This window comes from Ciconia boyciana, chromosome 9 (assembly GCF_034638445.1).
Source record: "Ciconia boyciana chromosome 9, ASM3463844v1, whole genome shotgun sequence".
NCBI lineage: Eukaryota > Metazoa > Chordata > Aves > Ciconiiformes > Ciconiidae > Ciconia > Ciconia boyciana.
The window spans coordinates 25,779,379-25,806,545 of record NC_132942.1 but is presented as its reverse complement, the minus strand read 5'-3'; the positions used below and the strand labels follow the sequence as shown (position 1 = coordinate 25,806,545).

Below are 27,167 nucleotides of genomic sequence, written 5' to 3'. Positions count from 1 at the left end.
CTTTGGAATTAGCTTCTCTTTAATTAGGGTGGAAATAGCAGGCAACAGCAAATGTTGTGCTATCTCCCATTGCAAAATGTCATCTCCGCCCTCAGTTAGAGGTTTCCTATGAATGCATGGTGCCAAACCCCGCAGTCACCCTGGTCTTCCTCAGCCAGACCTTGGCTTGCCTCTCCTCTTGGCTGGGAGGTTTGCTAAGGTTTCTCTGAAGGGAAACTGCATCACAGATTACCCTCAGGTGGGCTCAGCGGGCCTTGCTGGGGTGCAACTCCTGCGGTCTGCTTGGCCAGCACCACCTCCTTCTGCTTGACGCTTTGCAGTAGGTCTGAGCAGCACCATGACCCACAGCAACACCAACGTTTTTGTAAAGACTGTGTTTTGTTTCCTATATCCTAGATTATTCTTATGTCCTTTTTTTGGTATGTAAATAAGACTCAAACATTTCAAGCTCATGTGTGTACAATGAAGCAAACAGGTCTCTAAGGACAGGGGGTGGCTCAGAAATCCTGTTAACTTCACCCATAGCTTTGTGCATTGAATCAGTCTAGAAATCCAGCTTGTGCTAATAGTTTGGAAATGCAGGTAGATTTAGTGGGTTTCCTGCAGGCAAAGGAGAGCCCGGAGAGCTGTGCTCCTCTGAGGTCACAACAACGTTTGTCTGCTTTCTGAAAAGCTTTTCCATGACAGGTTTGGCAATGACATGTGAGCTGTTAGCGCGGGGAGATAGAAAACATCTCTGTAAACTGCTCCTTTGATGAAGCTCTTAGATGAGCCTTCTCCTGCACCAGGATGCTTATTGCTTCAAATGGGTCCAATCTCTGCTAATAAATCACCTCTTCCACACAACGAGGGTTTGATCTAACATCACAGGAGGTATCGTCAAGGGCTAAACCTAACATTTTCTGTTCCATTAGCTAAAGCTCATAATGTTGAGTATTTCAAAGAAATACAGTGTTCCCTCAAGCATTTACATCACCAAGCCAATCAACCCGCACTGAAATTTCCATGTGCAGAGCGACTCCTGATTTTTCTTTCTTGGTTGCTTGGTTATCTTTACTTCTGTTGCAAGTCCCAAGCAGAATGGAGCAGGGCTATGCCCCCTGTCTCAGGGCTCCCCAGCTTTGGGGAAAAAAATGTCAGCAATTTGGATTTCCTATGAGTAGCCTGCATAACGCTTCCTGGGATGGCACTTTTGTGAAACCTAGATGCTGTTGGGTTTTGGTGGGATTTTTGTTGTGGTTGTTGTTTTTTAAACTACAAAAGGATTACAATGATTTTGTTACCAGAGCCTGGGAGAGGAGAAGAAAGCTCAAACGAGTGTGTTTTATCATGTAAGCTCTTGAGCATCACCATAAGTGCTGGAGGCCCTCAATGCTGCCACATTCCTATGTTAATTCGGTTCTGCTGAAAACAGAAGGCAGTTCATGCTTCACCTGTATGTCAAACAATTTGGGTGTCTTGACTTTCATGGCTGACACTCCCTTTTTCCTCCTCGTTCAGCACAGTGCATTGGCTTCCCAGCTGCTCGCTCATGCCAGCCTCCATCGCTTTCCCCTCTGCTCTCCAGCCATCATACTCATGCTTCTCTTGGCATAAGACCTTAAAGAGAAAAGAAGAGAAGAGAGCAGAGGTTCCCTATGCAGAAGCTGCAAACAGTGCTGTGCTGGTAGGTTTGGACATGCCAATGTACGACAGCACTGCTTGATGTGCTGGCCCCTTTTGCCTCACAGTGTGTCCCCATGAGTGCACCACCTGAATTCTGGATGGTGGCCTGGGGGAGGTTTGCATTGCAGAGGTCTGCGGCAGGGTCTGGCAACATCTCCCCGTTGCTATCCATGTGCTGTCCCATTGGGATCTGGCTGATCCCAGGTTATCGGTCACCCTGGGAAAGGCTGCGTGCGCTGCTGCAGGTCACATAGCTGCAGCGGATGCTGCTGAGATGGTGTGGAGAAAATGTGGGTTCAGCAAAAGCTAAAGTAGCACACAGCATTAAAAATTCACAAAGGCTTCTCTGAAACCCAGAGAAGCGTTTTAATGAGCTGCAGCAGGGCTGGGTGAGAGAGCAGGGGACCCTTCCCCAGCGCTGTGTTAGGAAACAGCCCCTGTGCACTGGTCACCCCATCGCTTTATGCATTCATGGTTCTCAATTTTCAATGAAAAACTATACCAAAGGGTTCTTCTCTTCTTTTCATGCTGTCTTAGGAACTCAGTGGAAACTTATTCAGGTTTGCTGTGGAAAAGTAAAATAAAAATTGAGAGGCTGTTGTCAGTGTTCAGGGGAAAATGTTAGGATTGAACTGAAACAAAGCTAAAATACTTTGGGTCTGGGATTTTCAGATGTTCCTTTGAAAGTTTTCTTTAAGAAGAGAAGCCAGGTGACCCCATTTTCCCGTGGGAAAAAAACAAACAAAAAACCAAAAACTTGTGAGCATTTTTGCAATGGCTTTGTCCTTCAAATACTTTTTGCCTCATTTTAGATTTAGCCAAATTACAGCAGGCTGAGCTGAACCGCAGAGCCCCAGAGCCAGTGGCTGGGATGCTGGGATGGGGGCTGAAAGGAGCCGACTGGGAGATGCTGAGACGGGGGGGGGGTCGGGGAGTGCTTCAAAACAAGAGTCTTGGGTTGATACACAACTTTCCCTCTGCCTTTCATGCTGATACTAACGGGCTTTGGCTGCTTTTGCAATTAAATTGATGTGGAGCACATCAAACTGCTTTTCGCAGTGCTGTGCCGTGACCTACTTGTTAAACCAGCACCCCTTTGGCGTGGGTTGTGAGGTAGGTTTTTGTTGTGCAGCTTGATGCTGTGGTGGCTCTTGTTCTTTGGTGCAGCTGGTTATTTTATTCGTCATTTGTTTTAATTTATATTTTGTCATTTGTACTTTGTTCTCTATTCTCTACAACATGCGGCATTGTGGAAAACACAGCAAAACATCTTTCCCCTCCCTTAAAACCGAAAAGTCTGATAAAAGTCCTCGGGGTTTTTTTAACCTACTTCTGGAACGAACAACTACAAAAAATAAACAGAAGACATATTAATGCTGCAGCTTTGTTAAAAGCTAGTTGCAGAAGTATGTGATTAAAGATGTGCTTGTTTAATTCACTGGAGCAGAAAAACATATTTGTCTTTTTTTTCTTTGCAGTCTTTTCAGAGCAGATGTGCCTTCCCTGCAGGACTGCTCTGCTTCTGTGCTGCTCAGCTGGTTTGCTGAAGCAAATGGATGAAAGAGTGTGGAAAAGACCCACATTGTTTGGTTTAGAGACGTTAAATATCTCTGACAGGGCTGAGACACCCATCCTGCCCTGGACAAATAGCTGGAGACACTGAGCATAGGGCTTACATTTTTTCTGTGAAAATAAATGAGAAATGCAGAAGCTTATTAAGCGGGAGCATAAAATTAAGAGCAATTGTGCTGGATTCAGCCAGGCTTCACTTGGCTGCTCTCCCCGTGCAACCCGCGAGGAGCCAGGACAGGCGGTGCTGGAGACCCACAAGAGCATCCCGCGGGGAGGGACTGCTCGGGCTCTCATTTATGCCGAGTCCTGAAGCAAAGATTACCCCAAAAAAAGAATTTTGTGGAGGATATTTGGCTGTTGGAAAAGGATTTTCACAGAGAGGGATGGTCAAACATGAGCAGTACTTTGGTTTAAAGCCTGAAACTTCTTCAACGGGAATTTTGAGACCATTGAGTTTCAAGAAATGAAATGTTGGTGTTGCAAGAGATCAGCGTTGTAGGCTTATGCCTGGACTTCACAGTCTAGGGGTTAAGACAAGGAAGCAAGTTATTAATTATGCAGGTTCTGATTTGCCATTCAAATAACTTCTTGTCAGTCCTGGCACAAGGACTGGAATGTCCTATATGCTGCAAAGGATAATGTAGTAGGGTAACTTTTTCTGCCTTCCGAGAATGCAAATGAGGTATCTGCTTTTCGAGTTAGTTTAATTTGCTGTCTTCATCTCTGCGCAGCTTGTTAGCTGAATGGAAAACTGTTGATGCTGCCAATGCAATCTGGATATTGTTTCATGGACTGCAGAAAGCGATGAGTTTGCAGTTCTCTAATCCGTGGTAATTTGCTGCTAATTTGTCAACAGTCAACAACTCCAGTGGCTACTGCACCAAAACAGCCACAATGCCACTGCCTTCCTCTTATCAGTGGTAGTAAAAGGTCATTTATAGCAGTGCTTTTCATCCACTGCAAGTGTTTTACTAAGCACAGAATAATGCTTATTTTACAAGGGCCAAACAAAGTCATGGTGTAACTGTTGCCAGTGACAGAAACCAGGTGAGGTTTCAGACTTGCCCGTGGCAGGGTGGCTCATTCCTGGCACGGGGAGACCCCTCCATCCCATGGGGACCTGGTGCAGCCATTGCACCCGGGGGCTGATTCTGGCTTGTATACTAAATCCTTCGGTTAGGTTGAAATGCAACTTCTGCTAGCATAGATCAGGAAATCAAATAAAATGTTGTGGTTGCATTCATAGCAAATTTTTTAAGCTGTCCTCGCACTCTGCTTCCCCGGGAAGGGCAGCAGCTGAAACGCTGCCTGTGGCTCCGGCCAGGGCTGTCCTTGGGAGAGGCCAGTGCCGTGGTACGGCAGCAGCAATCCCTGCTGAGCAGCTCCCAGAGGAGCTGGCAGCAGCACCGGCTCTGCTGTCGAAACCGTGCTGCGTCCAGGTTGAGCGTGGTGCTGCAAGCCCTGCTGAGAACAGCCTAAACCCCAGGGATCCCTGCCCTGCCCTGGCCACACCAGGACCACACTTTTGAGAGACACCACCATGCATTTTCATAATTCTTTCCTATGTTGTTCAAACGCTTGCCCTTTCCTTTTTTTGAAGCGAGTGCTGGGTGTAATGAGCTGAAAACACTGCAAACCCTACCCTGGTCCTCTGAAATATTCATCTGCACATTACAGAAGAAAAAGCAACTGAGAATGGCTGGTTAATGAGGAGCAGAGGGGGATTAGGGCTGTTTGGTGCCTGTTTCTGAGCTTTCCAAGAAATCTGGATTTAATAGGCTGTTGCAGAGCTGGGGTGTATTGGAGTTGGTAGTGTTGGCCTCTGCTTTGGGTTGATTGAAACCTCCTGATATATCATGTTTCTGCCAAAGTTTAATGCTCAAGTTTGAAAACTTCTGTGCTGGCTGTCTGCCTGGAGCTGGTAGTTTCCGAATGTTTCAGCTAACACATTCCCAGCTGGGGCACGGTGCAAGATTACATACGTTGTCTTTCTAAATCTGTTTTCTGAGTTGTCCCCACTCAGAAGCAGGGACATTAATTTGGCAGAGGATGTCAGTATGATGCCAAGATCGATCTTTCTTGCTCTTCCAGTGAAATAACACCCAGATTTGGACAACATTGTAGTCTTAGAGAAATGGCTATGTACACACATTCTGGGCAAGCTTACTGCAGGTCTCAAGCCCCATAGGCTGGGCTCTGCTATAGTCTATTCTGCTGCAAGTATAGTATATATGGTCCTCTCCCCTCCCTTGTCAGAGGGCTGCCTGTTTTGCTGCTCTTTTGGGAGTGAGAGGGCCCTGTACAGACTGCAGTGTGTTTTAGGAATGTGTGAGAAGTTACTGTCAGTAAGCGATGATTTTTCTCCACATGATTTGACTTAAGATGAAGAATCTGCTATCTAAAATTTTCTTCTTTCTCTCTTTCCTGTTCACCCTGATCTTTGGCAAAGCATGCATGTGCTGCAACTGTCTAAGGAGACTGAATGCTGGGTGAGCTCCATTGTCCGGATTTGCTGCTCACCTCAATGCACAGAGCTGTGGGGCTCCTCGTCTTTGAGCTGCTCCCTAAATCCGGTGGGGTACCTGTGACAGCTGCGCCAGAGCTGCCATGCCCATGCTGTGGCTGCTCCAGCACTTTCCTGAGATTATCAGTCATACTCTCCCGGTCGGACTGGGTGCAGGAGGGAGCTGTAACTCCAGGGTCTGCTTTTCAGCAAAACGGAGCTTTTGACTGCCCTCTCAGAGATGGAAATGAAGTGATCTGATAAGCTTCAGAAGTGACATTTTGACTTGTCCCTACAGAGGGACAAGTCAAAATGTCCTCTTGGCTGCTGAACACAGCAGGAGATCAGGCACTGGTGTATGTATTTGATCTGTCCTCAGGTACCCTGGAGAGAAGGGACTCTGCAATACATTACCCATGGTAGCTTCTTGGAGGCTTTTTGTTCAGATAAGGTGAAGGTAACCTCTAGTCCAGGAATGCACGAGCTCCCTTAGGCCCCGTCTCGTTGTTGCAGGAGACCTGAAGGAGAGCATGCCGAGTGCTGCCATGGTTTTTCATCTCTGCCCATCTCCCTGAGCTTTCTGCCTTTCAGCGTATCCAGTGTGATGCATCTGGAGGAGGACTGTGGCATGGCAGGAGTAAGAGCCTTGCAACAGCCTGATACCATGCATAGCTTTTGATGTGCATTAGGGAAATTGCAAAAAAGTCTCCCAAATAAACCCACTCCTCTGCTTTGATGGTGGCAGAGCTCAGTGGCAGATTTAAATATCTCTCTCTGATTCCCAGGCCATCTCTTTTGTGCATACAAAGAAATACTTAACCTTGCAGGGAGTTATGTATAACACTGTGGCTTGCTGATGCATAGAAATGAACTATTTGTTGCATACAAAAATAGCAGCTATACTATTTAATATTTTAATATGTGTATCCAAATATCAGTTTTTCTCCCACTATTTATTTTACTGTATTTTTCATGGTTTGTAGTACTTCCCATGCAGAATAGTCATTTTTAGGGCACTGTAGGAAGCAGGTTCTTTTCTCTTTTAGCAAGGTTTCCTTGGGAGAATTTTGCCTTAAATGGACGGAGGAAGTTTTGAAGTCAGGATTTACAACTTTGGGATTGCTGGAGCACGGAGTGGTCTCATGTTAATGACAAGCTGTGCTGTCTTTGTGTTTTATTTCCCTTTTAGATCAAATGTTTAGAGAGGCTGTCAGTAGCTTGTGTGGTTTGACCAGAGGTTTGGTAGTGGAGAGCTTGCTGGTGTTTTTGAAATGCAGCATTTCAGGAGGGTGACTAAAGAAGGGGTCTGCAATAAGGCTGCCTGGGCAATTAACAGAAATTTTCAGGATCAAGTGGTAGGGATCAAAGGTTGATGATGTTTCAGCCACTTCTTTCCATACAATCCCCTCTAAAACAGAAATCCTAGTTTTGTACAACTGTATCTACAACGTCATTGCATGTTATGTCCAAGAGTTCAAAAAGGAAAAGATGGTGGGAAGTGTGGGGAGGGAAGATGCTGAAGGCACATTAATGGAGAAGGAAGGCAATGTTTGAGATGATAGAGAAAAATGGGGCTGAGTAACGATGGAGAGAGCAAGGCTGATGTTTGAATACATGGAGAATCAAAGCCTTTGGGAGAGAGAACTGGGTTCTCTGGGTCAGAAGGCTGCAAGCTCTGCACAGGAATCTGCTGCTTTGCCATGCTGGCTTGTGCTTGTGTAACTCACAGGGGAAACAGTTTGAATGGGCAAATAAATCAAAGGTGCTAAAAAGCTATGGTTGTTCAAAGTCAGTCAGCCATTTAATAGCACCCAATATAAAGGAGACAGGCTGAGGCCAACTAAGATGAAAAATAACTGAGAGGCAGTGGCAGTTGTATGTCTGGAGCTAAGCTGGGTCTGCTGATGGCTGTAACAGCTTGGAAACGGGGATCTCCTGATGGGGGAGAATGAGGAAAGGGGGGATAAGGTATGTCCTCAATCTCTTTTTATTTATTTATTTATTTATTTATTTATTTATTATATGCAATATATTTATGGTATTTAGCCCAGAGGAGCCCTGAGGTCTCCTGTGTGCTACCACACTGACCAGTAAATACCCTTGGTGCGTGTCCATCCCGGCTGCCTCCCCTCCAGCCACTCTCAGCTGCCCAGGCTGGAGCCCAAAGGCAGGCATCGAGAGTTCAGGTATTGCCTCTTAATGTGACCTGTTTACCAGGAGGTTGCTTACTGCAAGCTACGGTTTCTTTTCTCGAATGTTTTCCCACTAGCCTGCCCTGAGCTAGACCAACATGTTCATGTACAAAGTGTCCCGGGGGCCAGATCACCTGTGGTTTTCATAAATTATTACAGAGCAGCAGCATGTGGAGGGGCTGACTCAGTATTTTCTTGTGCCACTACAGTTGTGAAGCACGTGTATTGAAATCAGTAGTTGACATTCATTTTCTTTTTAAATTGCAAGAAAAGAAATCTAATTAGCAAGAGGAAGACAAACAGGTTACCTCCTGTTTTCCATAGGAAAATGGTGGATTAAGAAAGCTTTGTGGACTACTGGCATCTCTGAATCCTCTTCTAAATGTTCAGGTAGGGTTTGTTATAGCCTCTGTTAAGCAGCAATTGCGTTGAACCCAGCCAGGCTATTTGAACCCTGGGGAAGTCTGATCCCAGCATTTAATTTGTAAAGAACCGGGAATTTCTTTGGAAGACGTTCCTAAATAGCTGTGATAAAACATCTAAAGTCAATATATTGGGTGAGTGCAGAAAAAAACCCACTTAAATCAGCTCATTACAGCAGGGTGAGGATTATCTGGGAAACTGAAAAAAAGTAGAGTCTTCACAAAAGACAGTGGGAGAATATGTGCTATATCACTCCTGCATGTCTCCCTGCCTACCGGCCTACATTTGATATCTTTCTATAGCTGCTATTAAAAATAATTTCAAAATTACTTCTAATTCTAGGATGACAAAAGGCTTGATTTGATTATAAAAGCTGAGCAGCTTGGGGAAAATTTTGGCATGTTAATGGACATTGCTGGATGCCCAGGCTATTTCTGGTGAGAACGAGCTGCAGGTTTCTGACTACAATGGAAATCCCCACTTTTCCCCAGGGCAGGTCCTAAAAGGAAGATTACCAGCCATCGTCTGCTTGGTACATGCATACTCATCATCCTAGACAAGAACCAGGCTTTAAGTCATTCCTCAACATCTTATGCTGACTGCTGTGGTCATTTTAAAATGAAAGTAACTTTTCCCCCTTTTTTAATGGAAATGAAAAGGTTAACCCTGGCACAAAAAGGAGTCTCAGTCCTTCTATATCAGTGCCTGTGAAGGATTTTGAATATGCACCAGTTCCAGTCATACCACAAAACTGGATCATCTGTTGCAGAGCAGAAAGAAAAAGACCAAAATTGACTTAATATTTTGTTTGATGAACTCCGTGCTTTGATACAGAGACAGTACCTTCAAATTACTGAAGAAGAGCTGATCTTGATTACTGGGGTAAATGACCAGGGAGGGGTATTGGCTGACTTCTTAAGAGATGTTCTTTCATTTGCTATGTGCAACTTACGTCTTTATAAGGCCTCATCTGAGCATAGGAAGGAAAGATGTCCCAGGAAGATAAAAAATCCCGAAGGTTTGTATTAACACATGGCAAAAAGAAAATGGTGATGCTGAAAGTAGAGCTGCGTGTGGCATTTGCCACTGGGCTCTGGTGCATGTGCACAGCCTGCCCCGGAGCAAGGGGCGCTGTGGGTTGTGCTTGTGGGAGCTGTGGCGGGGCCACTGGCAGAAGACAGGAGATGCCACCTCAAAGCTGTGTCAATGGCAAGAAGAAGAAAAGCATTTATCAAGTGTTTTCCAACGAGTTGAGTAAGCAAAACCCTAGCTCCTGAAGTTCAGTCCCTGGCTTTGTTGGTATGGGAAACTGTGGCTTCTTCTGTCCCAGCCTTTGCATTCCTGTCCCAGCATCAACCAGTCGGTCCCATCAGCGATCCCAGCTGGCATTAGGAAACGCACAGGAGTGTTTAAAACAGAGATTATCAGCTGTGATGGAAACATCAATCTGTCTCTCAGATTATCCGTGCAGATCACTTGGTTGTGGTACCAACCCTTGTGAAAACATCTGGGCTGGGCATTAGTTACCTTTCAAAAAAAAGGTGATTTTGTAGTAATTCCTTAAATTCCTTTACTAGAAAATTACTATAATTGTAGCAATTTCCTTTTAACGATGTGTGTTACATCTCATTAGCAAAGAAGTTTGCAGGGGCTCCGTTCTAGTGGCAATGGCACTGTCCTTGTAAGGAGCCACCAAAACATGGGCTGTGCTGCTCACGCAGCGCTCCTGTGGCTTCGCAGCTTCAGCCAAAGCTGGAGGTGAATCACCAGGCCTGCTTCTGACTAAATTAAATTGCCCCTGAAGTAACACTGTGATACCGGAGTCAAAGTGGGTGGATAATTTTCAGCTGGCTGCCGATGACTGTGGGAGCAGATCGGGAGCTGCAGTGAACGCACCCCTTCTTCAGCCAGCAGAAAGGTTGTGCGATGCTGTGCGAGGTGCAGTCACAGCCGTTCGGTGGTGCAGGGGACATGGCTCATGAGCTTGACATGAGAGTGGCAGCTCAGCAAGCCTGATTTGGGATCCTCCAGCAGCCTCCCCAAAGCCACAGATTAAGATGTTGGAGGACATCGAGACACTCATCAGGAGAGCATCTAGGTAAAAATAAACAATCTAAAAAACCCCACACTGAATTCTTCTGAAAATGGCAGATGAAATGGCTTTCTCCAGGCTTAGGAGCCTATTTGCTTCATTATCCTTTCCCCTGTTCAGTATGACTTCCCCTTGCAGCCGATTCTGAGGGTGCAGTTCCCAGTACCTCCGGGTGTATCTGTGTTACAGTTGGAGCCACGGCACAGGGAAATGGGGCGATAAGCGATGGACTGCCTGCCCAGCACATCCGCATGAGTGCAGTCCTGCTGCAGAAATCCCAAAATGGGTCCAGCTGCCTGAACATGGAGAACATCCAGCTTTCAAGGCAGGTTTTGCAGCTTAAAAACTCAGTTAAAAGGCATATTTTGAGTTCTCACATTTAGTGTCCAATCTGCATCTTTCAGATCCATCACAGATCAGATCTGTGGACCTGGAGGTAATTTTTCCTAACAGCCCACGACTGAAAACTCAAGTCTATATCCAACTTCATTTAAATGAATAAAGCTGCTCCCGCTGACTTCTGAGGGGACTGGATGAAGGGGGCAGGGTAGAAGACAGTCCATGTTCTCGCTGGCTCGTGTATCTGCACACACACGCCCAAAAAAGAAGAAAAAAATGCAGTTGTCATTTTTATTCACAGGCCACAATAAAATCCAATTTGCTTACCCATAGCTCTGCTGGCGCTTGCACACTAAACAGGGCTTAAAGCAGTTTAGAACTCATAGAGTAATAAAAATAAGTAATGAAACATATTCATAATATAGCTAGAAAATATATGAGCAGTCTCAACCTGATGTAACTGAAAACAGATTTAGCAAACTCAGGCTCAGAACAGTGACCTTATTTTGTAGATACTTTAAGCTATTTGTATCACTGAGCGAGTTTCCAAAAACTCAGCCATCAGATTTCATATATTTTGGACAATTTATGATCTTAGTTTGATTTTTCCCCTGGCTGCATTAGCGGGTGAGAACAGCCTGATTTGCGAGTTAGAAGGCGTATAAACCACCTCTAGACTCCTCAGATTTTCACAATGGCAAATGGAGCAATAACAAAATCCCAGTTGGGGCTTTCTGATGTTCGCTGTTATATCCTGCTCTCTTTGGTTAGTTTTAACTTTGATAACTCTGTTTGGCTGATAATTTGGTTTGGTCTTTGCCTGTGATTGAATTATTTTGAAAAGCTAGCGTAAAATGAAGATTGCTCTCTCAGGAAAAAATGATGACAGAATAGCTGTGGCCTGATTATCTCTCTTCTCAGCTGATGAGTGCCAATGTAGGCGACTTCTAGTTGGTAGTGTTTGTCCTTGCTGCCAGCTTAGGTGTTGACTTCAAGTACTGGGTTTAAAGTGTGGAGGGGTGAGTAGGTGAAAGAAGGTTGTCTGCCTTTAGTGTGCTCATCCAGATGAAAGTCACAAAGACTTCTCTAGATCTTAAAACTGATGGAAGCTTTATTTTGTTTAGTGATATTTGGTGTGGAATCTCAATTTTTCCATTATCCTTCCTATCAAAAGTAGCTACCTAGGGTTGAAGTGTCCCCAGACGAGCTCCTCCAGGGCAGGCCATGGGTGAGGTTGAACTGTACGATTGACGCTGCCACTCTGGTATGATGCCTGACAGTTCATTTGGAGAATTTGTAACTCTTGCACCCAGGAGCTTTCAGCAAAAAGCAGGTTTCTGGGAGTCTTATCCATTCTTTGGCGAGCACAGACACTTCTGCTTTCAGAAAAAGCTTGCTTTTCTGTGTCTTTCCTGATAAGGCTGCTCCTGGAGCACAGCATCTCCATCAGCTCTTATCATAGCACCCGCCGGTGGGTGGACCTGGTGTCAGTAATGTTGTGGTCAATCCTGCTTGTCCAGGATTTTCTACCATTTTAATTTTAACTGCCAAATCCCAGCCCGGTCTGCTTCCCCTTATCACCCGAGTTCCCTGAAGGCTTCCTTGCCTGCTAGGCTCCAGCAACCTGAGGCTTTCAGGCTGTTTCACAATTATAGATATGCAGCTCAAGGATTATCTTGTTACTCTGGAAGGCTTTTACTTTGTGTGTTTGCAGACAAGTATTCCAGCTTGTATTAAATAACGATCAGCTTTAAGCTGACTGGTACTTTGTGGTGTTCTTTGTTGGGGGATGAAAATCTTGAGCACTGTTTACGAGTAAGTTTGTACTTTTATTCAAATTCCTGCCAGGCACCAACCAGTTCTGTGGGGTCTCCAAACAACAAAAATTAAATAAAATTCACTGTCATCTCCTCCTCCTTCTAGATCCTTCACCCATCCTGTATTACTTTGTGCTGTTAAATGCCAAAAACATTTTGAAGCATATTGGTACTTGCCTTCCTGTTCTCACCTGCAACTCTGGAGGCTGTGAGATAGGAGTCAGAGCAGTATTTTGGCACAGATTTTTAAACACCAACATTTCAGAGGCTGCTGCAAAAATGCAGCCTGGCATGTGTTACTCAAAAAAAAGCAAGCAAGAATAAAATGAAAGAGACAAGTTATAAGATATAAACTAGGTAAAGGAAAAATACTTTTTCCTTAAACTTTGAGAGAAACACCTGTGTGTCTTTTGGGGGTGAGTGAACGGTAAATTTGGATTAAAGTACTTCAGTGAAAAAAATTACTTGATTTTACAATTTCTCTTTCCCAGTAAGTTGATTTATGCGACTTCCCTGGGAATTTAATTCTGCCTGCTCTTTCTGTGGAAAGACAATTTTGAGGTGAACGAGCACTGATTTAAGGTTTGCAGGAATTGTACCCTCGATAAAGAACTGTTTAGCGCTTGTGGGATAGAAATGCTGTTATCCTTTTGATCTTGATGCTTGAAGACATATATTCATTGCCAGTCAGGATCAGGAGAAACCAAACCTTGATCTTGACTAGGATACTGCATAGGAGCACCTGGGGTGGAGGTTTCTCATCCAGTTGTGCAATATGCAGAGGTGGAGATTGATGGTGTGGATGGGGCTCTTCCTCTGGGCACAGTCTTTTATCTGCTTGAGCTAAAGAGTGTCACCACTGGGTTAACATCCAGGTGACACTGGTGGGATGCTTCAAGCAATAGGTACTTGTTAAAGTATTTTCCCCCTGCCAGATGCTTTAGTTTTCTGTAATCAGAAACAGACAGCAAATCTGGGACCCATCCTCTGAGCTGTGCATTGGTATTCTGCACCCTGCCTGATGCAAAGAGGTCACATTTTGGGGAAGGAAGGCAGAAAAACAATACAGGCAGCTGGGCACTCTCTATAGCCATTGTGGTGCTCTGAAAATGGTACCCTTTTCACCCAGTGTTGCTGTAGATTTTGTTCTCCTGCTGCATTCCTTTCGTAATTGCCAATTAAATAAGTATCTTGGACTCAATTTATCACTGGCCTAAATTTGTCTGTGTCGGGCAAGGGAAACTGGGTTAGCATTTTGGCAATGCAGATATGTTTTAGGAGCAGCAGACTTATTTAGTTTGGGGAAGAAATATTGATGTGTATGTGGTAAGTTGGCTAATATTGTCCTCTAGCATCATTTCCTGAAAGAGAAGCAACGGGGTTTAGAATTGATTTGATTAAATAATAAATGATACATTCTCCTACTGCAAAGTAGGCAGCATTTCCAGTCTATGAATCTTCTGTGGATATGAATGGAAAGACTCTAAATAGTATGTGAACGGGGATAGTTATGCCCCCCTAGGCACTGCTGCACACCAGAGCTGTGTCAGTGACTTGAACAAGAAACTTGAGGTAAATTAAAGTTTCTTTAGAGTTTCTTTTGTCTCTCTCGCGTTGCTTTATTGCTGAACTTCAGACCTTCTCAATTCCAGCTGTGGCTTTAAAGACGTGCTGTACCTGTCCACAGCACACAGTGAAAGGCTCCAGATTTAACAGTTAGGCATAAGCCTTTGTCACCTTATCAGCCAAAGTTGCAAAGGAGTCCTCCTTATATCCCCCTGTACATGGATTCTATAATTTTTTTCCTTTGTTGGTCATTTAAGTAGGCTGTAGTAAGCCTAGTATTAAATTAACACTGGGCCAATATATAAAATAGTATGCAAAGTGTATGGCCAGATTTTTCAAATCTGGATGTTATTTTTCAATCTCTGAGTTGAGATCAGAGACACATTCCCCCAAGCACTGACTATCTGCTGGGCCTCTTTGTACAGCTGGAGATGAGGCTGCTAAAGTGCCTGTGCACTTCTGGCCAGAGTCGGTATCAAAATAAACATTCAAGGATGAGCTTGGAGCTTGCTGCTGAAATTACAGCAAGTTCCTCTCTAAGTGCCCAGGAGAACATTATTAAACCTCTGTCTTGTGATTCCTTCGCGTGTTGGTAGGTTTGCCAAAAGACACCCAGCAAGCTGTAGCCTGTATGGCCAGGCAGGTGGATTCTGTGCATCATCAGGTCCCTTTAGAGGTAAAGGCACAACATTAAGGTGACACAGTTCTTGTGTGTTTAAACAGTTGACAACTGAAGCAAGATGTGTCTTGTTATGCTTGGTAGCTGCTATTTTGTGTTTCTGTCCAGAGCTGGGAGATGCACTGTGTTGGAGAAGATGCAGCTGGGTGGAGGTGGCAAAAGATGCTGCTGGGTCTGTCATTAATTCCAGCCCTGGGTCTTCTCCTATCTATTATATGTCCCTTAATGCGCATCCTGCATCATTTCAACATACGGTAGACAAAACGCTCCATAATTTCTTAAATGTAATTCAGTTTTAGGATGAAGCTTGCAGGCTTTTCCTCTTTAGGCTTGAGTCATGCTTTGGGTTAATAGTCCAATTAGTTGCTAATGGCCAATGCATCCATACCTAGGAGCAATGAAGCTTCGCCTGGCTCCGGTGCTGCTAGGTCCCACCCTGTGGCCGGTGAGCTCTGCATTGGTTGAGGGCCAGTTCTGCAGAAGATATTATCTCACTTGGAGATAATTTTTGGTCTGAATCTTCAAATCTGAACGTAACTCTTGATTTTCAGTCATTGTGCCCCTCACTTTGCCTGTTCCCTAACGGCAGCTGTGTTGCTGTTTGCAGATGACGGGAAGCTGTCCCTGGAGGAGTTCCAGGCCTTTTTTTCTGATGGGACACTCAACGAAGAAGAACTTGAGAAGCTCTTTCATACCATTGACTCAGACAACACCAAGTAAGTTCCCTGTGCTGACACGCCCCTGTTTCACAGAGCCTTTGAATCACGGCGTTAGTGTGCAGGGGCAGTGCTGTTCCAGAGAGCTAAGCACCACAGAGGCTGCAGGGGTGCAACTCGCTTTGCAAAATCTCCATTTCTGCTTGGTTTGTGTCTCATCGTGGTGGCCACTATGACTTCTTTTGTCTTGATGTTTTTTCCAGGCCATTTTCTTTAGTGCAACCTGATCTTTACAGCATCTGAAATGATGCTTAGTTTTACTCATGAGGGCATTTAAATGGCTCTTCAGCTTTTCCACTTTATCTAAAAGCTTTGCTCTGCTATAAAAGGTAACGGTGCAAATCTCTAAGCATTGTCCTATCCAGCTGTTTTACACACAACAAACTGGAATGATTTGTGGTCTTGTCTATTTGTGATCTTGTCTCTTTGTCATCTCTCTGTATCTCCTGCACTTGGACCGCGTCTACTTTTCCTCCCGTCCAAAATATATCCCCTGGTGCAGTGATCACTCTAGCACTTAATAGAAATGAGCCCCCTTATCTTCAAGGTGGAATTCAGCTGCGTGGCGGCAGCCCAAGCCCTGCAGCCACTGTTGCAGATGCTTTGCCTCTGCTCTGATTCAAGCAGCCTGATGCGGCTGTACTTCTGTCTGTACAAAGGCCAGGCAAGGCAGCAAGGGCAAGTAGACAGATCCATGAGCAGCACTGCGCTCTCTGCATCGCAGCTGCAGTAGCAGCAGGGAAAAAATGATGGCAGAGGAGGGTGTGCTTTAGTGTGCTTTAGTTTTATGTTGCATCATAGTTGACACTAAATATGGCACCTGACTGCTCTCTCTGAGAATCAAGCTTTTGCGGGCTGCGCTGAGCTATCAAATTAAGGTGACAAACTGGTTAGCAGCCCCTCCGCCTGCCTTTGCCATCTACCTTTGCCTTTGTGGGGTCTGAGGTGTTTGTGAGCCCCCTGACAAGTGTCTGGCACCGGCGGTGTTTGGGACTGGCACGAAGCTGTGGGGTCTGCGGGGTGCTGGTGGGAGCCCCCCCTGCCAGCAGGTAGCAACGGCACTGGGCACCAGCACAAAGGACGCAGCCTACTGGTGTGTTTTCTCTTTCCTAGAGGAACTCATCTTCAAAAGCCTGAGTAGTTTAGGCTGTTTGGAAATACAAATGAGAGCCAGCTTTGAGTCATATTCCAGTGTGACTCTTATTCCTCTAGAGAGAAAAATTCTGTCCAAAAAGCAGATGAAAAGCAAATGAGAAGTCTTGCAGTAAGTGCTTAAAAAAATAAGCCTGGTTAATTATAAAGCATTCTGACAGCAGGTAGACTGAGTCTTGCCCATGTGAGTGGTGCATGCTTTGCTACCCATCCGAAATATCCCCTGGAAAGCAGTGGTTGCTCTAGAGTGTGCTGGCACCAAAGCAGCAGATGTAAAACTCATCAACCCGCTACAGGGGCTGCTGCTGAAGATGTTTCTGAAAGCAAAGTAAATGTGAGGTTTCTCAAAATCCCATCTTTTCAATGTGTGTACTTCCCAAAGTTTATTCCAAGATCAGAAATGCCAAAGACTAGCTTGGTATATACTAGTCACTGAATAATTAATCAAAGGAACTTAAGTGATCTTGTTACTAAAATTAGCTGAGAATGATCCATACCTTCTAATGGTTCCTCTTCAATAGACACTAGATGCTGCCTTATGCTTTGTGGGCCTGTTTATTGAGCTCCAGGCGATGCTCCCAGGTGGGCTCTCTATAGACTCTGAGATGCAGGTGCTCACCTGCCTCTCTTCTGAAATAATTTATAGCTTTGCCTGAGCCTATCAGCTTTCATCTGGCCTTTGGAAAGGATGCAAGACAGCTGATGTGTAAACTGGGGTGTAGGGGGGTTAGTGTGTGGATGTTTCTTCTGGCCTTCTTGAAATGGGAAATTGGACTGCAGTCCATTTTTCTTGGGGATTGTAGAGAACCTGCAGCTTGGTCCGAGCCTTAGTGAGGGATGTCTTCTAAACTGGACAGAGAGAAAATGTGCCATTTCTAAATGTCATGCAACAGTGCTGCCTGCAAGCGGGGTCTCACTGAGCAGCTCCTGAGTGGGGCAAGTGTTCCCACAATTCAGTAGTATGTTTCTTTTGCCAAGCTGACTTGATCCAGTCGTCAATATCCATTAGGGACTGATACTTACACAGAGCAGTGGAGCATCTGCTGTTCTTGGCTGGAAGGAAAAGAAATGAGTTGGTCACCCTTCCACGTTAAATCCTTGCATGAAATTGGCACTTGCTTATCGATTTGGAAAGTAGACACCTACAGCAAATTTATCATGTTGGGGGAAGAAAATATTCCTTGTTTTTTATCTGCAAGAGCGCTCTCAGTCTCCAGAAAACCTATCTCAGAGCTGGGCTTCCTTCTGCAAAAGTGCTTTTCGCTATGAAACAAGTAGTTTGCTTGACTGCAGGCTTACATCTGGTACAGTCCTTCAAGTTGTGTGTATGCTCTTCATCTTGCCATGTCTTTTGTTCTCTGCACAGTAAATCAGCAGGTCTGTGGGAGGTCAGGCAGGAAAGATGCTGCCTCCAGCCTCCTGCATGCCCGAGCACTAGGGCTGCAATTTTGAGTGCTGCTGCCACCGAGCAAGAGGAGTGGAGTGGAGCTTTCATTTTTCCATTTTACAGGGGAACATAGGAACAATATTAACTTTATCTTTCCAAAAGGCTGTTTGAATGACAATTATGTGCTATTTGATAGAAGTTTGTTTATTTTTAAGGCTGTTTTTTGGTACTCTGTTTTATCTCTGTGTTTTTCTCATATTGCCCATCATGTTTGTTTAGTGTGCAAAACAAAGTTTGCTATCGAAATTACATTACAGCTAGAGTAGAAAATGAAGAAAATTATGTTCCTGCTGATTATTAGTAATTGCTGTTACCAACCAAATTACAAACTGTTGATTCCATTTCCTGGAGTATTTTTAGGAGCAGGGAACTGCCTTACTGGAGTAGACAAAATTAATGTCTGTACCAGTTTCTTCACTTGCTTTAGTTGGGAAGACAGGGGAAGGGAGAAAAGTTGGGCAGATGAGTGGAAGATGAGGTTGGTTATGGATGCAGGAGTAGCTGTACTGCTGCAGGGAGACAGTCGTGACATTCTGCAGCTGGAGGAGTGTGTGCTGCTGTTGCTTAAAACGATGATCAAATGGCATTTTTCTCTCCATTGCTCACACTGGCTGCCCTCCTTCCCTCTTCCCAACCGGAGCGGGAGGCAAAAGCAAGATGTTGCTAGGTGGTTTTTCATTATTGGTTTTAGCTGCTATTTCAGGAGTTTTCAGCAGTGCTTTATGGGGAGCTGCCTGAAGATTAATGGGGAGGTAATGATATGTTACTATTAATATCAATGCTACTGGAATCGCACAAATTATGTGTATGATATGTACACACATATATTTAAATATGTATATTTTGTTTAGTGGCAGATCAGGGCTTTATAAAACATTAGATTGATGTTCACCTGGGAAATCCTGTTATATTTGCAGAATTATCTACACCTTTTCTTACCTTTTCTAACAATGTGTATCAATTTTAAAAGGAAAAAGTCATTGCAAATGGAAAGTCAAACAGTTTTAGGGTCATGAATGACCAGATGAAACTCTCTCAAAATGTTACTTTGCTACTGGACAAAACTTGCTTTTCTGACCCACAGTTCCCATCTTCTTCCAGCTCCCCGGGCCAGTGCTTACACCTGCTCTGCATCCCCTCGGAAGGAAGGAGCACCTCTCAGTCCTTGTGAAAGCAGGGGGAGGTCACACATGGCTGTTGACTAAACTGATTTAGTCCTGGCAGGGGATTTTAAAAATTCCTTTTTTATCTCGTACATTTTTCGTAGCTGCAGAGGACAATCCTTTGGGGAGAGATCCGCTCACTGGAGCAGGACTTCTCCGATGAGCTGTACAGGTCCATTCACAAGGAGCCAAGAACACAGCATTAGCATTCTGCTGCTCTGTCGTTTATTATCTCTTTGCTAGGCTTATAGCTATTCTTTTAATTGCTTTATTTCTCCCCTCCCCCCCGGCCTCTAAATGAGCTCTTCTCTCCAGTGGCAAACACTCGAAAAGGTTGGAGTGTGCATGTAGGATAATTAACAGGAGCGGTATCTCTTCTTAGAAGCCCTTCACAGCTTCCCCAGACTGTCACATTTGCTGCAGGATTGTGACAAATGGAGAACCAAAGACAATCGGGTTCTCTGGCCTGTACCGCATTCGGCAGCGTGCCGCCTCCTGCCCTTCGTGGTGGTTACGCATGGCTGTACTCGGGGGGGCAATGATGGGGGGAAAATGTGAACCTTCAGATGCTGAACAACATCCTTCCTGGAAACATGGAGCCACCTTCCTTCCTGACCCCTTAGCTGCTCAGATGCCACAGGGAGCTGTATTATAAATCAGAGTAATTTGGGTCTCTTTGGGGTGCAGGGATGTAGTCAGGGCAGCTGCCAACCTGAGTGCTGCGTTCAACCCCAGAGCTAGGGGAGGCAGAGCTGCTCAGGGCCACCCTGGAAGCAGGGAACGATGCTGATGAGCTTCTCTGCATGTGCTAATTAGCCCCACTGCAAAGCAGAGCGTGTCAGCCCAGAGCACGCTGGGCTGGCACAGCCGTGCTGCTTCCAGCAGTGGATTCAGCTTGAGCATTTCGAGAGACCCGCAATGCCGGTGCAGACAGGGTGGGAGCCTTTGGTGGGAGCTTTTGCAGGGAGATGAGGCGTACCTGACCCTGCACAGGGTGTTTAAACAGCTGCATTCTCAAGCGTAGCTGCTGGTGGGAGCGATCTGCCGCCTGGCAAAGCAAAGCTGGCTGAGGTCTGTCCAGCCCCGGGCGGTCACAGCTGGGACAGCTGCTCCTCAGGGCCTGGCTGCGAGCGCCGCTTACTTAAGGCTGATGGAAGCAGAGCAAACGAGGAGGGACAAATCTATATTTCACTGGCTGTTAATTGCGCAGGAGAAGCTGTTAAGATTGTGTTAGAACTAATGAGGGATACGAGCAAGAGCGAGCTGTCTCCTGCAGTTGTGCCTTGCTGGTTATGGTGTGTGTTTTGAGCTGGAGGCGGGCGTGCAGAACGTCGCTGCCAGTGCTGAGGCCTCTAAGAGAGGGAGGGAGCACGGCAGCGTGTGCTCCTTCTGTCCGGCCTCCCCAGTTCCCTTCCTCCTCTAACTCAGCTAGGAAAAATCCCCCCAGGTCTTGTCTGATTTCTACCCTCTGCAAACATCATCAGGGCATTTGCAAGGCTCAAAACCTCAAAATTGGGCTGACAGCTTGCAGGAATGAATTTTACTTCTCTGTAACTTTGATTGCATTGATACTCAGAGATCAAAATTGTTTTACATGAGACCCTGTGCAAACACATAAGACTTGGTGCCTGTGGCTATGGAGCTTAATGCTCCACAGTGGTGAGCAGCATGCAAAGAGTGGGAAGAGATGCTGGCAAGGTGCTGCTGGTGTAGCCGGGCGTCCGGACTGCTGCTGTTCCTCATGAGAGGAGCCAAAGGAAGACATCTCAGTAGCAGCCCTGCAGCTCTGGCTCAGTGGTACTCTGAGCTCTGAAAACCTGTTTTGGTGTTGTATAAGAGCAATGTGGCATTCTGGAGGGGTCAGAGGCAAAGGCAAAGGAGCTCAAAACCTGTTTCCAAGTGAACAGCAAGCAGCGAATGGCTTGCAAGGAAGCTTGATGTGTGCAGGCTAAAGCTACACCTTGTGCTCCAGCTGATAACCTGGGCAGAAATGGAGCTTCACATCATCACAATTGAACATAAGGTTCACAACACCCTTCTTCCAGCACACAACCCTGCTCCAGACCTAGACACCTTCAGTACCTTTGATCATGCAGCAGCCTGCTGTCCTGCTCCAGTAATTATTTTCCTCTGGTGGAAAAGGTCTGTTACCACTTTGTTTGGATACCACAGTCCCTCCAGGCATACCCTCTGAGATGCTTTGCCTTCCCACAATCTACATCAGGTCTGGTGTACTTTGGCATGAGGAGACTCCATCTGATAGAGTCCACTGTGGGCTTTAGCTCACACTGCCCATGCTTTTCTCCAGGCCTCTGCAGTCCAGTTCTCTCAAAGTTGCACAGAAAATACTTTCACTTCTTGAACAAGGAACAATGATGATTATGATTGAGTATTTTTTTTCCTATTTTTTCTCCCCCTCCCTAATCTTGGCTATTTGCATTGCAAACCTGATTCAGTGGGGTGCCAGATTCGTCTGGGAGCCGAAGCCCACACTAAGGAGATGGATGTGCCCATTGAAACCAACTTAATTTTTGAATATTGAATGTTCTCAATTAGCTCTCTGGGAAACAAACTATGGATGGTATAATCAGCTGAGAGTTTGATTAACTGATTCAAGAGACAGTTCTTGTCTCTTCTGAAAGGGACAAAATGATTGCACAAAAATTATATGTCTGGCTCTAATTTCTGGCTCTCAAGAGTGTGGGCATTTGGTGGATTTTGTTCTTTCTGTTTATGCGGAAGATGTTTTTTGAGTCCTAGCTTATTCTTCTCTGTGCCGACATGTCACTTATGCTATACTCTGCTCTACTTTTCATTTAAGTGAAGAAATACTTGGTGCCAAAGCTGGTGCTCAGCAGCTGCATGCTGATAGAGCTACAAAGCATCTTAGGCTCACCAAAGAAAAGGGGCTTTTAAAAAAAAAAAAAAAACTCACTGGGAAGATCATCAGGAGAAACATGAAGCTGGAAAAACTGCACAGAAACTTGTTTGAAAAAACATTTGAGAACATTTTTCGGTTTCTAATCTTATTTCCCAGGTGTTTTCCCAGGCAGCCTCTCAGCAGGGTCCCTGGAGGGAGCCTGTTTAATACTGGCAGCAAGGCAGATTGGAGCTGGGAGCAGTGGGCTGGTGTTTACTGCAAAGGGTGAGGAATGGGGAGGGTTTATCTGTGCATACAGAGTGGAGAAGTATCACACTGGAGGGTTTTCTAGCTGTGACTGGGGCTCAGCACCTTATTTTTCAGACTGTGCAGGGCTGTTCTGCATCAGAGGTTTTCTTTTCTAGGGAATAGAAAGATACTAAGATCTTGCATTAAAACCATAAAAGTGACTAAGATATTTGATTCTAATCAGCTGCTTGTGTTTGAGTCATGTAGGCATTCAAAGAGATTGTAGCATTTCGGTTTAAGCTCCAGTCTTACAAATTTACCCGTGTGTTTTTTCTGAATAAGTGTCCATAGGGCACCACGATCAAGCAGCTGCTGCTTGGTACGCAGAGCAAGCTGTCTGCCTTGGGACTGAATCTGGGGAGAGGTTTTTTAGATCATTTTTCAGTGGCAGGAGAAGAGAATGCATGAGAAACAAAGATATTGGGAAAACACAGGCAACAGCGTACAGGGATTGCCTCTTGTGTATCACATATCCCAACTATCGCGTATCCCAACCTGCATGTTTGTTGCTCTGATTTCTTCCTCTCCTACGTACAACTTGGTGATAACCAAGATACTTGCAAAATCTAAAAGAAGGAGGAAGCTGATTTAATTTTAACTCGTGCTCTCAATGTCTTACCATTTGCTTCTGGCAATTAGCACATCATTCAGCTAGCTCAGAACAGTTAGTTTTTCCCTGTCTCTTTTGCAGTTCAGTATTACAGAGATTACAAATAGAAATCAGGTTAGTCCAGGCTTCTGTATCAAGTAGAAGTAGGCAAAATGTTAAATGTTCATTCATCAAAAAAGACCATTTCTGACTGACTCGTACTGTTGGCAGTTTGTGCAAAAAAGCCTGAGAGACCCTCTCCTCCCCAAAAAAGGAAGGAGTAGTTAATTGTTTTAATGGTTTGCTTTGAAAATTTGAGCTAAAAGAAATAACGAGAAGCTAAAAACATGCATAATGATTACTTCTTTTGATGGAAACAAGAGGGCCAAGAAGTGGAGGGAAGTTTGTGAAAAAACAGCTGAAGTATAGCTTTGCTGCAAGCCAAAGAGTTATCAGTGCCATTAACCTGCCCCTGTGAAGGTGAAAAATCACAGCATCCCTTGGCTTTCTTGCCCAGGGAGGACCAGGTCACCATCAACCCAGCAGGGCAAGGGTGTTCAGTCAAACAGATGCAAATAGCTCTTCTCTGGGTAACTCAGCCCTGCAGGGTCCAGCACGGTACCACTCTGAAATCTAGGCAGTGATTTCCACTCCCTGTTATGAATGCGTAAATCTTTTCCACCTTTATAACTGGTTTATCATTGCATTCCCACACCTGTCGTGTTCGTGTCCCTGTCATGGTGGGCACTGAAGAGCCGTGTTGGCTTTGCAAGGGCCCTCGAGTTCCTTGCAGTGCTATTTGGTGGGGTGATAACCTGAGCCCCTCCAGTCACTGCTTAGCATCACGACTCGGAGAAGAAGAGATGCTGCATAAAAATAAAAGAGCAGGCGGTACCTGATAGCTGCTCAGATTGCCGCCACTCTTGTTTTCAGCGTGTGGCACCGTAGGATTGCTTCTTGTGTGCAGGGCATGCATGAAGGAGTCCTAGCTGAACACTGATTAGGCTTTAACATGCTTGCGGATTTTGTTGGCTTTTAACAAAGCAGCTGGGAAAATATTATTGAACTGGCCAGACTGGGAAAACACTCGTGGGTTCAAAGGCGGAGTGGTGGGTGGGAGCCCATCTGGACAACTTTCTGTTTCTTCGTTTTTAAAGCACTTATTGAGCACTCCATAGCAGGAGGGCTATGTCGTGATTTTGTAAATGAGCATCATAGGTTGAAACCATTCTTTTTGTTCCTTTTTTTTTATCTTTTTCTGCAAATAGGGATCCCTATTACGCAAAACCAAAATAGTTACAGTAACTATCCCAGTAATAGAGTTGACATTACAGAGTGGCCCTAATGCATCACAAACAGCTGGTATTTAAAAGTCTGTCTTGAGGCTGATCAGTTTGAACAAGCCTGACAGCAAAATTGATGCGTTGTTAACTCAGATGCAGTTGCTGTACTTACTGTTCATGAAACCCATACATGAGATGAAGGGTTTGGTTTAAAGTGGGCTGTGATGCAGGACACAGGCTGAAGATACTGGCTCTGCATGGGGCCAGGGTGCCAAAATTAAATAATCAATTAACTCAGTGCAACATGATGGAAATATCTCAAAAATTCATGCTGTGTTTCCAAAGCGGAGCTGGTGGAAATACCCTGAGAGCAAAGGGGTCACCTGTGCTGGCCATGACAGGTACAGCCCATCCTTCCAAGGTTTATAGTTCCAGTTTTGCGTGGCACTGTCTGGGGATAAATTAAGCGAGTGCTGATATAACCCAGTGTGTATACACACTGGACCCAAGTGTGTATATAATAATCAGCAACTTAATAAATTCGGAAGTGCCATCCCTCCTAGCAGCTAAGTTACTTGTAGGCTGTAATTAAACCTGCCTTCTCTTTTCTTTGATCTACTTGTGGGCAGAGTGATATTTTCAAGATCAAGTCATCCATCCAAAAAAAAAGAAAAAAAAAGTTGAGGGTTTAGATGGAATTTATTAGGGATTTGGCACATGCAGAGACTTGAAAATGTTTAGTACTGTACTAAATGTCTGTTTTATTTAAGGTGATGACTGTGCTTAGAAACCAACTGTTGGATTAAGCTTAGTAAATCAGTGTGCTGCATTGATATATTTTTCAGGATATCAATTGCACTGTAAACACGCATTTTATTGTGTTGTTGTCTTGTTCGGAGTTTTTATGAGCTTTTCAAGAGATTTTTCTTTTATAAGTGAGTGTTCAGAGGTTCTAGCCACCTCTGACAAAGCAGAGAGAGAAGATGTTGATTATTTTTAATAGACTGTGAAATGGTTTTAGAAGGTACAAAGAGAGACTCAAGAGGAGCATGCCTTAACCACCCAAACTTTTCTTCCATGGGCAGAAACAACCCCACCAATTTTTGCTCTTAACATGCAGATCCTGAGTGGCCCAATAGGATATGGAGGGGGAACACAGCCCCCCCCAGCTGAGTTGCAGAAGGCTGTGGTGTCCCCGACCCCGCAGTGCCTCTGCGGGGAGGCCGTGGGCAGCGAGGTGCCGTGCTTTGCGGGGCCGCGGAGGGAGAGTGGCAGTGGGATGTCTCTGCCTTGGGCTTCTCCGGCACTCCACGGAATCTGGGGATTTAGATTTGTGATCAGCACTTTGCAGAAAACTGCACCTTGATGCTGCACTTTTGATGTTAATTTATAGAAGTGATAGGGCAGGAAGGGCAGAGCCTCACTAATGCTGCGCCTGGCTCATCGGCAGTGCCCAGACCCTGGCTCCGGAGCTGTGCGACAAAGCAGGACAGTTTAGCACCAGCTGACAGCCTGAAATGCCCTATTGCAGTTGCTGATGAATGAACAAATGCATGTCTGGTACTATGCAGCTGCCAGTTTGTTGCCCCTGCCTTTTTTCAAAGTGACATTTATTTCTCTTTTAACTAGCAAGAGCTTAGAGCATGTTTTCCAACAGCATCCAGAACATTTGTTTCATTTTTATCCATATTCAATCTCTTTTCTTGGTGCCCTTGATGATCAGAGCTGGGTGTTTTGTTCTGTCAAATACTTCACCGCATAGAAAATGTTATTTTGGTTGTCTTGAAACCACTGATGAAATAAAGCATCTGTTTTGCATCAGGGATGGTTTGCAGCTTGGAACTTTCTGAGGATGTGGGAGAGGCAACTGAGGTCTTCACCATAGTATTTCTGACCTGTACCTGCAGCTGTAGGTAGGAAATCAGGTTGTATGGAGGCTTGCACAGGGCAGGCTGGTGTTAGGTAGGACCCAGTGCTTCATGAATGTCCGTGACTGCAGAATAAATCAGTATGCCAAGGGAGTGAGGAGCTGAACCGGCCTTGAAATATAGCAGCAGGTGGGAGTCTTTAAAAATGAGAAACTAAGGAAATAACGTGTTATGTTGTAATGGTCTCTGGCTTTATAGTAGATATCAGTAGATATCAATTCCCTGAAAGGAAACAGAAACTCTGAGAGCTGCGCTGCTGAAAGAGTGCATTACGAATGAAGGGTGATAATCCTCCCCACCCTGACAAAGTGCCCACATTGGTTTTATCAGCTGCACGAGCAAAAGGAGGAATATTGCTCCTGGCAGGCGTTAGTGCCAAACTGAGCCCCAGCTTGTGAATGTGGGCCTTCTGCTCATCGTACCTTGCACCCTGTGCACAGCCCACGGCCATGGGAAGGGGAATGGGGCACGTGGCCCATGGGGGTCGGTGGGGTCACTCTTGCGGGACACTCTGTGAAAGCGTGAGCCATCATTGCGGAAGATTTTTCCCCTTCCAAACCCAGGAAAATCCACACCAAAAGCCTTTCCTCAAGGACGGTGGAGTGTGAAACTATGGCTGAGATAAGAGGCTCTGCCGGGAGAGGTGGGGAGGGATCCCATGGGAGAAGACCAGCAGCTGAGATGGGGTCATGGAGATTCCTTCAGCTGCTGTATCCATACCTTGGCTTTGATGGTTTTGAACTCCAGAGATTCTGTTTAGCAAGTTTACTAGCCTGTTCGCATCGTTTTTACGAGGTTTATTACTGCTGCAAGGAAAATACAATTGCATTGCAGGTCATTGGCTAGAGAAGACATCTTCCCATCACATCCCT

At 45.2% G+C, this 27,167-nt stretch overlaps 1 protein-coding gene across 1 annotated transcript in view; it reads left to right on the top strand.

Annotated features, from left to right (window-relative positions):
- NECAB2 (N-terminal EF-hand calcium binding protein 2) overlaps positions 1-27,167 on the top strand; it is an 85,048-nt gene that overhangs the window by 26,529 nt on the left and 31,352 nt on the right. Inside the window, exon 3 of the mRNA XM_072872943.1 lies at positions 15,456-15,564. Coding sequence (XP_072729044.1) covers positions 15,456-15,564 — 109 coding nt within the window. The remainder of the gene's footprint in view (positions 1-15,455; positions 15,565-27,167) is intronic.